Here is a 13092-nt window from a genome sequence, read left to right as displayed (position 1 = left end):
AGAGAGAGAGAGAGAGAGAGAGAGAGAGAGAGAGAGAGAAGGAAGGAAATTTGTGCATTTGTGAGTTGTGTCATGTCCTTGTTTTCAAGTATGCAAAGAGGAAAAACAAAATACACTACACACTGAAGAAATTCAATATGTAGACGTATATATTTTGAAACATTTTCATAATTACATTAAAAATTTACAACCAGAACTATATAAACCAGTTTTATCATTTTAACAAACAGTAAAACATCTAATCTGGCCTAATATGAAACAGGATAATTAAGCGTATAATGGTAATAAATATCATCGATGCTGGAATTTGATGGTTGAGAAAACCCATTTGTTAACAATTCAAACGTATCTGACACAGATGGGCAAGGAAACCTATACTATTTTACTTTTCCAAGGAAGGCTAAAAGTAAGTTATAGTTACAGGACAGATCCACCTCACCCAAATTTGATAGTAATCAATAAACATATTTTTACAAACGCAATGAAACTTAAAAGATAGCATATTTTTGGACCTGCTTTAAAACATCATAGTTTTTACAAAACGTTTCTGAAATTTTTGAAGTTCATCCATTTGTGCCCAACACCATCGAATTGTCAAATATTATAAGACTCCTGTGCATCAAAATTTTATTGAAAATAAAAGATCAATTAAAAAACACACCAGACATTGTACCATATGAATACCAGAGGGTGAGATAGCGGCGACAAGACTTATTTTTTAAGAGTAAAGAGAACGTGATGATAATGATTATTTTTGTGCCATGGGAAAATGAATGACTAACAGAACCAGAATGAGAAAAATTCAGTCCAGCTAATGAACACAATGATTATTTGTGGGAATAAAGAAGGAGGGAGGAAGAGAGAGAGGGAGAGAGAAACAGAGAGAGAGAGAGAGAGAGAGAGAATGAATCTGAAACAAAAGAAGGACAAGCCTCTAAAAAATAATTACTATAGCAGTATTCACGACACTTGTCACACCATGAATAGCTCAAGCAAGGGTAACGGATTCTAAAAGTGCAGTGAATGTTTTTCCCATGAAATTAATAGTAAGCTGCCTCGATGAGCTCTCCTTTCCGTTACAATTGAAATTCAATTTTTTTTTTATAGTACGGGGTTTTACGGCGCTCGCAACTGCATAAGGTCATTTGTGTGTGCGAAACAAGTTGGTTTTTTCTCAATAGCTCATTTCTCGCCTTATTCTGGTCAATATTACTAATTAAATTTTAAGGCTAAAAATCGAGTGTAAATACATTTTAAATGTAAAACAACTTTCTAAGTAACACTTTAAAGTTTCAAACTTAAATTCAACTTAACGAAAATTCAACGTTTTATGAATGGTGATGTGACATCGTATTACACTGAAAACGCAATGCACGCTCAATGATCAGCGCTGTGAATAGTTAGCAAATGTTGAATAATGGAATTTAGGGATGAATTACAGTGAGAAGAAAAAAATTCTTAAAATCTAAATGCAGTACATTCGAATAGCATGAATGGTGACCTATGCTTCAAAGTGTGAATTCAGTTTCATTTCCTCAAAATCGCACAGCACTAGCGAGTACCAGACTCCACATATCAAACCGAAGTTGGGAGTTATTTTTTTATATATAAATATAAAAAATTTCAAATGCATGTTAAGACCTGAACATGATGCAAATGAAAACCAAGTACTTAGGTAAAAGAAGCAAAATGGCATCTTTCCAAACTTAAGTGTCTCTCTCTCTCTCTCTCTCCAACTTCTACATTAAAAAAAACAACCTTTGTCATGCAGTTGAACTAGCTGATAAGAAAGCAAAGCCCCTGTACAACTACTATCATATTCTGTAGATATGCAATTATGACCTCTATCAACTGAGGACTTCCCACATGTCAGTGTTAAACATACATCAGCATTAACACTGGATACATTCCGCTATGAACACATGAAAAGAATTCAGCACAATGAGTAATCAGAAAAGTTTTTACAAAGCAGTCTCAGTCCAACAGCATGTTTGTTTGAGTAGGTGGTTTACTTCACTATCTACTCAGTTTTGGTCACAGCCTGTTTGTGTGATCGTGAGAAAAGAGAAGTACACTAACACAATGTGTGGTCAAATGTCAAATACGTCATTGCAATACTAAGTAGCCTTTAAGTTGCATCCAAATCAGTGCATCTCTCAAGTCGAACAAGGTTTTAAAAAGACAACAGTTTGAAGAAGATGACAAAGTCCTCTGTGGTGTTGCTGGAAAGTAAAAGACATTTTGCCATTGCACACAGCAGACCCCAGTTTGACTCCAGTGGGGAGAGAAGTTTTAATGAGTTTTTCCATCTTTTTGTTTTATGACATTGTAGTCCTCTCAACCTGGATTGGCCATGACATTCAGAGTTGAAGTCTGCCTCCCCCAATGCCAAGGAAATTTGTGCCTGTTCATTCTGTTGATATCAATTATTTAGCTTATGAAATGGGTACTGAGTAACAGTTTTTTTCACGTACAATAAACCTCTTCTGTTCCCAAGTATTGTGATTTTGATATTTGTTGAAGAGAGATGGAAGGCTGAAAAAAGATTTTAAACCACTCAGCAAGTCTGACTGATAAGTAAAGATAGTCCAGTCACTTGCAGCTTGTTGTAGCTGGCTGGGCCGACAAGCAACCGGCAATGTTTTTATGTTTGCTTCCAAGAATGTACGCTGAGAGGCTGACAACATGGCACCTTCAAACCCAGAAAGATTTAATTTGGCTGTCTATGAATTAAAATTGTGGCTCCAAAGTTCTTTGAGCAAAACTACCAGCCCCTGGTATGTTTTTTCCTTCTTGAATGACAGCAAAAAGAAAATGCGAACAGCAAATGTCCATTCAATGTCCCATGGAACTTCAAGTTGGTATTTGAGGACAGAAAGAAGGTGCTATTCATCAAGTAGTGAGGAGATGATGCAGGGAATTCCTATTTTTCAGGTGTTGAGATCGCAGCACTTTCAGCATCTTCCTCGACTTCAACTTTAATAACAGTCGAAGAGGATTCTTTGAGCTCTTCTGATGATTCCTGACTGCTACTCGGCAGGCTTGGCAAAGTCTTTAGTCGGTTGAGGCGGACTTGTCGGCAGAGATTGTCTGCGTCTTTCATTGTTAATGTTGATGTTTTTGACACCTCACTGCTCACCAGTTTTGAAGGTCTTTCAGACGGCTGGTCAATAGCCTTGCGTTTCAGTGAATTTCTAACCTTGGCCATCTCAATATCGTGCAGCGTAGGTTGTTCGTGGTTGTGGGTCCTCCTTGCCTTTAACACCTTACTGTGGTCAGTGTCCGTGATGACACTTGCGTTGCAGTCTTTCTTCGTACACCTCCACCTCACAGTTCTTTTACAAATTTCAGCAATTCTGTAATTGAAATTTTTATAACAGAGACCTTGCCGTCCCTTTTCAGTGGTGAAAAGCTCCATTTTGTCCGTAGCCTGATGTCTGGGCATGCTAATACTGCTTGTCTTCATAGCTACGGTGGAGGTTGCTGAAAAAGAAAACGATTTTTTCCAAAAATAGCGGTACTCTGAAAGAATCCGCGATTTTTTTCTTTAACTTTAGAGAAAAACTCCAGAAAACTATTGATCAATCAAATGCTTTTATTTGTAAGTCGAAAAGAATTTTGAGCGGTTATATTATAGTCTAATTCTTCACTACTAGCAACTTCTGAAGTAACACAAATCACCATGTCTTACGCACTTAAAGATAGCGAAACAGAAATGTGAGACAAGAGAATGCATGGGGATACAAGAGAATGCACTTGCGTCAACTGCAGGCCTCAGGCATCTCTAGTGCATTATTATCTATGTTTATCACACATATCATGATGACACCAGGAGAGCGAATGTATGTCTGTCATACGATGTTTTTGGGGTCATGGCCTGTTGTAGTATACATAGACGTGAGCAAATGTACAGCATGGGAACTGTTTCATTGTGCAGTGGGCTTTTTCGATATCTACATCCTCAGTTATATTCACCGATAAAATCAAGCACAAATTTCCATATCCAGTGAGTGTGTTGGTGAACTGCGCAGCGAATTGAATCACAAGATTAAACCGGCACAAATTTCCTTCCCCATACAAAGCCAAGTCATTACAGTTGGCACTAAATTCTTTTTGGTACTTCAGCCTTATTTTTCACATTCCCTTCCTAAGGCCGTAACTCATCCGCATAGCCAAGAACTGAGTAAAGCACCACTCATAAATGAAAATGGATAAAACATTTGAAAAAAAATTGTAAAGATGCAAACCTACATCAACTAAATTAAAGAGTTAACTACTACAGTAGTATTCACCAAAGATCCCAGTCCTTGCTCCTTACCACAAGCATAAAACTCAATCTCTTGAAAAATCTAAGAAATTGACATTGTGTTCTGATTGACCAAGTTACTAATTCAAATTTTATGGGCCTTTTTTTTAACAACAGAATTAGCACACATTTACAAACATTTTCACTGGTGTCATGAAATAAAGTAAAGTAAAGGCATAATTTTAAAAAGTAAAAGCAAGCAAATAAGAAAAAACATTGCAAATACAAAGTAAAGAAACAACATAAAAATAAAGTAAAGGAAACAAACATCTGAACTACCTGTAGCCGTTCTTTTACCCATGAAACCATTATTATTAAATTACGATACATAGTATAGGCAATAATTTATTAAAAAACTGAATTCCCATGTTTCAATCATCAAATCATACAATCCAATTGACTGTGATCAAGGTGCGGAGAAACATCAGTAAAGGTGAATAATAAATGGATAGTAGATAATAATAATGGCGGACAGCATATATAAAAGAGGCTGTTTTTTTGTTGCTTATTTTTCGTTAAGTGTTTTATGATGTTCGCAACTCATGTGAGCGCATGGGATACATTGAATATTTTCAGTTGGTAGGAAATTTTGAACTTTGCCCAGGCTCTTGTCGATTTTAGACCACCAAGGGATCTATAACGAGTGCAACTTACACATGGGACCTCCAATATTTTGGTCCTTGTCCAAAAAGGCTAGGTGTAGATCTTTCCTACCAGAAGATCAGGGGTGTAGCTGAAAGACAGCAGTAAGAAGGAGCCAAGGCAGTAGAAAGGCTGCAGAAAGTGTCAGGAGCCCAGATGAGGGGACAAAGGAGGTAAAGGCAGAAAGTAGAGACAGAGAGCAGGACAGGAGATGAAAGGAGACAATTTTAGAGTATTTAAAGAAAAAGAATTTTCCGAAGCTACCCGGATTCAAAACCGGGACCTTTGAATGAGAGGCGAACACCTTTTCCTCAAGGCTACGAGAGCCCCCCTGATCAAAACAGTGAAGTCTAACTTGAACGCAGTTGAACTCAATTCTCAATTCAATTGTTACTCAACCCTGACTTGATAAACCGATTTTAATCTCTTGTAACCCATTGGAAGTTCAAGAAAAAGGGAGCAATAGTAGTATTCAGTATACATTGAGACCCAGTTCCCTTCAGTTCAGCCTTCAACTTCAGGAAGAGGTCACATGATGGGAGATTTTTAAAGACAACTATTAGCCTATTAGGCCCTAAGGAAAATCCAATCCAATAATTTAACTTTTCGATATGATGTCTTGAAAAATCATTAGGCCAATCAATTATAGTATAAAAATGTCTATAAAATTTACAAAAGACAAAAAGAGTAGGGGGTAGGGGGCACTAGGGGCTCAAATGGGATTATCGCATATCTAATATCGAGACCATTAGGAGATTTTACCCTCTTTCTAATACGGGGTACCCATGGGCACAATCGGTTCAGTTTGGTTTGGTAAGCGAGGCTAGCCAGATTGGGGGCACACACTGATAGCACGACTCGCAGCCTAAAAGCCGCGAATTGGCGAATGGTTGGCCGATCCCCCAATGGGCACTGGGTATAGTATAAAAAAGGCTTCAACAACAAATAGGCATTCAAACATTGACTACAGTGAATCAAATACATATCAACAAATATCCAGACCTAGAGAATCCAAATCAAAAGTCCAGAAGTACTACAGATAGTAAAATTTTGCTGTCACTCCTGCACGCAGATACACTGCTTTTCGGAACTACGTTGAACTAACGTATTTTTCGCTGCAAAATAAGACCACAAAAACCGTTGCAAATCGATTGATTTTAAGAAAGTTTTCAAACCTAATTCCAAAGCATCAAATTATGATTACACTCCAGGTTAGTCCTTCTTTGTATGATACTCCTCAAAGACTGTGTTCTTTGTCGCCTTGACTGCCTTCATAAATCGTCACAGAAAATTATACAAAAACGATGCTATACTGTCAAAAGTAAATAAATACAAAATATAATATAATGGTTTAGCAATGTCAACCAAAAGTTTGTTCCCTGGAATACCTTTATTTGTGCGGATACAACAGTCGAGAAATGCTATAGGACATATATATATATATACATCCGATGCGTCTCCAACGGAGCTCAAGGCTATCGGACGTCCGATGCGGCCCGAAAGAGTTAAAAATAGAGATACGACAAGAATGCACTGAAGTCGCCATTTGTGTACTGTAGACTAATTTTAGTTTTTAGTGAGAGTTTTGCGGCACTTGCAACAGTTTAATAAAGTATAAATCCCGAATATTAGAGTCTAGGTGTAACAAGAGAAGTAACAAACAAAAAAAGGAAGAGAGATTTAATCTAAGATTTTTTAATATTCTTTTACTTTCCCTCCTGTCTTACAATTAGAGCTACTTGTCAATTTTCTACTAAATATAATGCGCTGAACAACTTCACTTCCGTCACAAATTAATAGTTTTTGAAATATTTGATTGTTCTTATATCGTACTATAATTTATTTGCGACAGTTTTGCTGGCATTATGTGTGATCTGCAGTAAACACTACTGCAGTTTGACCCATGAAGCAGTGCATCTGTGTGTGGGAGTGAAGTAAAAATTTACCAATGTTCTGAGACATAGCATAGTGCCGATCTTTATTTCTCCGAACAGTTTCCGGCCTCGCGATTTTTTGCCTATTTGCGAGAGTTTGGCGCCAACTTTCATTCTGCCATTTTCTGCGAGGTCTTGTTTGTTTTAGAAGAGGTTTTTACGGCGCTCGCAACTGCACAAGGTCATATGAGCGCCAGAAGATTAGAGCTGTTACAAGAGTAACAAACATAAAAAAAGAAGGGGAGATAACGACGATAGATGTATAGGAAAGAAGGAGCAAACCACACCAGAGCACCCGCCAACCGCCCACTGCGAGGTCTGGGAAGGAGCATATTTTTTGGGGGTCTAGATCTATTTCAATTTTCAAGAGCTAGTTTAGAGATTTGTAGATGAGTGTAAAAACGTGAAAAAGAAAGGTTTCACAACAGAATGAAATCAAAATTAGAACAGCCCATAAACAACCACAAAAATTAACAAATAAGGGCGCGTGTCCGCCTGTCCGAAGAAGATTGATTGGCTGTTTTAACCCTAAATGTGAGTAATTTTTAAAAAAGTACAGGATATTACATGTAAATTATGGAATCACACTTAAGGGGCCTGCCAGTGTCAGTATATGTAATCGGTTTTGGTGGAACGCTCTAACATAACACATTTAAATCTATCTATCTAAAATATATATATATATGATATATATCATGCATATATTTAGAATCTAATGAAGGTAGGAACATCACATTAAAAGACGTTACACTATACAACATCCCCCCCACCCCTTTTTCCCCAACAAAAAAAAATTAATAGAAAAACAACACATCAGAACATCAAGAAAAAAAATTACACACCAACAAAATAAAACACCACAAAGAGGGAAAATAAAAGAGTAATCAGCAATTCAATACAAATCGTATGTAACTAACGTATTCAACAAAATGAACGTGGTGACAACAAGTGTGAAAGAGACGAAGTGAAGCTAAGTGAACTTTCTTTTAAAAGTAAAGAGGTTCGGTTTCTTTTTTAAAAATTTGACTTTTATTCCCCAATTCGGGGATCAAAAAATGCCAAAATATCGAGCTACGATTGATTGGTCGCGGCCACGACAAACGCAGATGCTAGTTCTATGTGTCGTTATCAATAACCCTCCATAGATCTAGATCTATATCTAGACAGCACACGAGTGAACACAACACATAAGTTTAAGAGCAGCACCCTTCATAGGCAACACGTCATATCTAGCGAAAAACTGGAACTGTAGCATTTCTTAATAATTGTATAAATATTTACTGCGGACATTTTTTGGATCGATTGAACCATATATATTGTATACGAACAATCTTTGGTAGGCCTATAATATAATTATAGATCTATACCGAAATTTGCGGGAAAGGATGATATTTCAGAGTGTTCGGAGAAATAGTGCCCAGCTTTATTTTCCCGAACGTTCGGAGAAATAGTGCCTGACATTTTTTTTATAGGATAGAGGGAGCAAAACACACAAGACCGACCTCCAACCACCCACTGCGTTATGTAGACAAAATTGGATTCTAGATCAAGATCTTATTAGACTAATGAAAGTAAAGTAAAGAAAAGTACTATCTCTAGAGGCCAAGAATAGTAGATTTCTAGGCTTTTATAGAAGCTGGCTGTTTGGTTTTGAAATGGGTCCATTTCAAATTCAAGCTGTATTTCCCTGAACGGTTTCCGTTCTCGAGATTTGTTGATAATACGTGAATGGAGTGGCACGTGAGTGTGTGTGTGCGTGTAAGATGTGAAATGATGGGGGGGGGGGGGGGGGGATTTTTTTTTATACATGAAAGATTTTAGTTCTTGCTGTGTGACTAAATGCAAAATAGGTTACTGCCAAAGTCGAGAAGTCTAGTTTTCTCGCAGTACCTTTTTTTGGAGGTATTTTCAAATGAAGTATGTCCGGGAACGTTGCCCCAACCGCGACTGAAGAGTCTGAATATTCAGAAAGATGACGCCTAAATCTCGCAAATAACCAAAAAATCTGGAGATCGAAAACTGCTAGGAGAAATAGAGTTCAGCTTTATTTTCCCAAACATTCGGAGAAATAGTCACTTTGAAAAAATTTATATAAAAGGACACCTCTCTATTCTCACCCCGGGTGAGAATAGCGAAGGCAAGCCTTTTTGGTGTTCACCGTGACAGGCCAACCAGTGTAACGTTCACCGTGAACAAAGGTTCCAGCGCTCTTGTGTTGGAAGTGTGCAATTTTGACACTGTGAACAGTGAGAGAGAGAAAGAGAGGAGAAGAGAGAGAGAGAGAGAGAGAGAGTTGCGAAACTTCCGGGCAAAACAAAATGGCGACTCGAAGTATGGCTTGATTTGAAAAGTGAAATTGGCGTAGCAGCTTTGTAGACAGCCAAATTAACTTTTTTGTGCTTTAACTATTTTCCCTTTGTTTTTGTCAATTTGCTTGTCAACACCGAAAGACTAGGCCTATTCAGAAAGAGAAAGAGAGAGGAGTAGCGAGAACTTCCGGCTCCGGGCGAACCCCAATAGTTTGGCTTGATTTGAAAGTGAAATGGCCATGTTCATGTTATAATGTAGCATCTTTGTATACATCTAGAATACAATCAAATAAGTAGGCTACTTTTGAGCAAGATCTAGATCTAGGCCTAAACCTAGAGAATCTACATTCTAGATCTAGATCTATAACATGATCATCTTTTTCTTTGTTTTGGGCAATTTGATCATCAACGCAGACAGATCTAGAAATATCTAGACAGTTTTCAGAAATTAGGAAAAACAGGTCTCATTTCACACCGAGTGAGAATAGCCAAGGCTGGCAAGTCTCACTCCAGGTGAGGAGAGGTCGATCGTATTTTAATTCTTACCGGGGCTACGGGAGGACTTCCGTAACGAGCGACCACTATGAGACAGTAGAATTGAGGGCTTGGGGTAGGGGTAGGGGAAAGGGTAGGGTTAGGGTTAGGGGTCTAGGCCTCTTCTTTATTGTGTTTGATGGGGTGGTCGCTCGTTACGGAAGTCCTTCCGGGGCTACTTCCAAAAATAAAACGAAGTGGCTAGCCGTACTTAAGTACAGCCATACTGCCAGTCTAGCCGTACTTAGATCTAGGTTTGGCCCAATCGACTCAAGCCTGTTAAGTACACAGGTCTCATTAGATCTAGATCTAGTAATTATTCAGGTTCAAATACATGCAAGTCAGTAAGGCAAGGCACCTTTTGGTTTTGTCTGAAATACAAATACTTTAGGCATTGCAAACTAAAAATTTCATTTACAATTCAGCCATCAATATTAAGTACGGCTAGCCTGACAGTCTAGCCGTCCTTAAGTACAGCTAGCCTGGCTGTCTACCCGTACTTTAACTTAAGTACGGCTAGACAAGAAGTCTAGCCGTACTTAAGTACGGCTAGACTGCCAGTCTAGCCGTACTTATCTTACGCCCTATTAACATTAGAAAACAGGAGGTTTAAAATACATGCACTGTCATTAAGGCACCTGGTTTTGTCTCAAATACAAATACTTCAGGTACTGCACACTAAAAATGTATATTTACAATTCAGTAGGCCTATTTTTTGTATGGTAAGTCCAGCCATCATATAAAGCATAAAAGTACTCTAGCCGTCATTAAGTACGGCTAGCCTCTTCCAAAATAAAACCGTCCACATAGATTCTGTATTTTAAAAAAAAGGTACTAGTGTCAATTGCCACCGAGTGATGCGGTGGCAATTGACAAAAATTGACTTTTTGTCAATTGCCACAGAGTAAATTGGAGCTCTTTTGCGTTGGTGGGTAGATCTAGCTTCTTCATTATGCTCGAGTGCTTGGTGTTGTGCGTTCGCCTCTCTGACCCTCTGTGTGTGTGTGTTTGTGTGTGTGTGTGTGTGTGTGTGTGCGTCTTTTTCCGACCCCCGTCCCCCGATTTATGTTCCCCGATATAACTATTTTTTATAACGTGAATTTCTGCTTGAGTTTGTGCGTTTGTGACCTTCTACCTCTAGAATTGCCAGTGTTGGTTCTACACCAAAGTGTAGGCTAAGGCTAGCCTAAATCTAGGCCTATGTCTAATTGAAAAGGAAGTGGCTATTCTCATCCGGGGTGAGAATAGAAAAACGACCTACCTCTCATCCCGGGTGAGACTTGCCAGTGTAGGCTATTCTCACCCGGTGCGAAACAAGACCTGCTTTTCCTCATTTTAGAATACTGTCTATCGGTGTGGATGATCAAATTGATAAAAGTAAAAGCCAAGAAAAAATTACGTTATAGCACAAAAGTAAGCTAATTTGATCGTCTTCAAAGATGCTATGGCTATTTCACTTTTCGAATCGAGCCGAACTACGCGGGTCGCCATTTTGTATTGCCCGGAAGTTCTCGCAAGATCTACTCCTCCACCATCTCTCTCTGTCTCTTTCTGAATACTGTCTATCGGTGTGGACGATCAAATTGACCAAACAAAACAAATTTTAAAAATGATGTTAAAACACAAAAAAGTAAATTAATTTGGTTGTCTACAAAGATGCTACGGCTATTTAACTTTTCGAATCGAGCCGAACTATGCGGGTCGCCATTTTGTTTTGACCGGAAGTTCTCGCGCTACTCCTCTCTCTCTCTCCACTGCCCACAGACAAAACTGTACGCTTTTACTTTTAGTAGACTACAGTAGTAATGGAACGTTTGTTCATGGCACAGAATTCTACAATTTTTCTGTTATCACAGTGTAAAATTCTGTGGTTTAGGGTGAACGCAAAATTTGTTGGCCTAGATCTAAGCTATATAACGGTGAACGTGCACCGGGTGAGAATAGCCAAAAGACTCGCCTGCACTATTCTCATCCCGGGTGAGAATAGAGGTGGTACCGTAGCTCTAGACTAATCTAGATGCTCGTCCAATTAGTTGAGAACAAATTGACCCATTAGTATTAGACACACATTAATATTATATGGGTAAGCCATATTATGTATTGCTAAAGATAGTGTTTTGAGACTTGACACCGCTTCACTCGGTGGCAATTGACAAAAAGTCAATTTTTGTCAATTGCCACCGCGTCACTCTAGATTAGATCTAGATCTAGATTTCTAGATCTAGAGATCTAGAGTCTAGATTAGATCTAGATCTACCTAAAAAGAAAGACATGACATACACAATCACTAAAATGAGCTAGAGAATCTAGTTTGTGACAACAAAGTCAAATGCTGTGATGACAGTGTTGATAGCGTGTTGATGAAAAAAAGCCAGTCGCTGGCGAGACAAATTATAAGATAACAGTCAATAAACAGGGGCGGGGGGTAGCCTGGTACATCAGACATCCAGTGAAAAATCGATCTAAATCAGGGCTCTCTTCATGAGTAATTTGGCTCGAAAATAAAACGTTTTTTCGATTAGCCACAAAAAAAAGAGAATTTCTACACTCTCAGGTAACACCTCTTCATCACTTTCTCGTGAGGTGCCGAGTGACAAGCGACTGAGCTTGAACAAAATGGCGGTGGGCTCACACACACGACCCATAATTACTCATAGTAAAGGAAAATGGAGGACTAAATCGCATTAAAAACATGCTATCGGAACAATATTTACCCATTCCTTCCGAGCGATCCATTCCTGGAACCCTCAAGGTGAACAAATCAGTTAAATTACTTGAAACAACCGATTCTTTAACTCCACTATCACCACATTCACCTCGAGTCTGAGGTAAAGTAGTTACCCATAATGCACCTGCGAATTTTTAGCATAATAAAAATAGCAATCTCCTTTTCGAAGCTGTTTTGTTGGAAATCAGTTTCTTTAGGCTATGCTAAACTTTTTTCAACTCAGATCTTGCTACAAAGAGTGGCACAATTTATTTCCAAAAATAAAATATACATAAAATTTTATTAATTCAATTTAGCGCACTGCAAGCACCCTCCCTCCTCCCGCCCTACAGTTTCCGACACCATCTTTTCCCCTCCCCGCCCTGTCAGGGACAATCGGATGGAAGGGGTCATTAGTTCAAGGGAATCTGCTCAGACGGGGCGGGTTCACCGGGTTCGCAGTGACCTGGCAAGTAGTGCTCAGAAATGGGTCAACTAAAACAAGGGCTCGCAACCAGTGGATCGCGGCTCCAGGAGAGATCTCGAGGGCTTGGTTTGGGGCGTGGGGGAGGGAGGCAGGAGCTTGATCCCGGCCCATTGCTGGTGAACAATGAAAGAAATCACTTTACTTAAAGTTTCCGGATCTTATAGAAGATGTCG

General features: G+C 38.8%; 1 protein-coding gene across 2 annotated transcripts in view; it reads right to left on the bottom strand.

Moving 5' to 3' along the window:
- LOC101847621 (retinoic acid receptor RXR) overlaps nucleotides 1-12664 on the bottom strand; it is a 42034-nt gene extending 29370 nt beyond the window's left edge. The window contains exon 1 of one of the 2 annotated variants that reach the window (XM_005110753.3): nucleotides 12440-12664. In XM_005110753.3, the coding sequence (XP_005110810.1) occupies nucleotides 12440-12461 (22 nt within the window). In that variant the 5' untranslated portion in view covers nucleotides 12462-12664. The remainder of the gene's footprint in view (nucleotides 1-12439) is intronic. The other variant, XM_005110754.3, reaches the window with a different exon arrangement.
- Between the last annotated feature and the right edge of the window lie 428 nt (nucleotides 12665-13092).

The sequence above is a fragment of the Aplysia californica genome, unplaced genomic scaffold (genome assembly GCF_000002075.1).
Source record: "Aplysia californica isolate F4 #8 unplaced genomic scaffold, AplCal3.0 scaffold00940, whole genome shotgun sequence".
Taxonomy (NCBI): Eukaryota; Metazoa; Mollusca; class Gastropoda; order Aplysiida; family Aplysiidae; genus Aplysia; species Aplysia californica.
The sequence above is the reverse complement of the archived record's forward strand: the minus strand, read 5'-3'. Positions and strand labels throughout refer to the sequence as shown.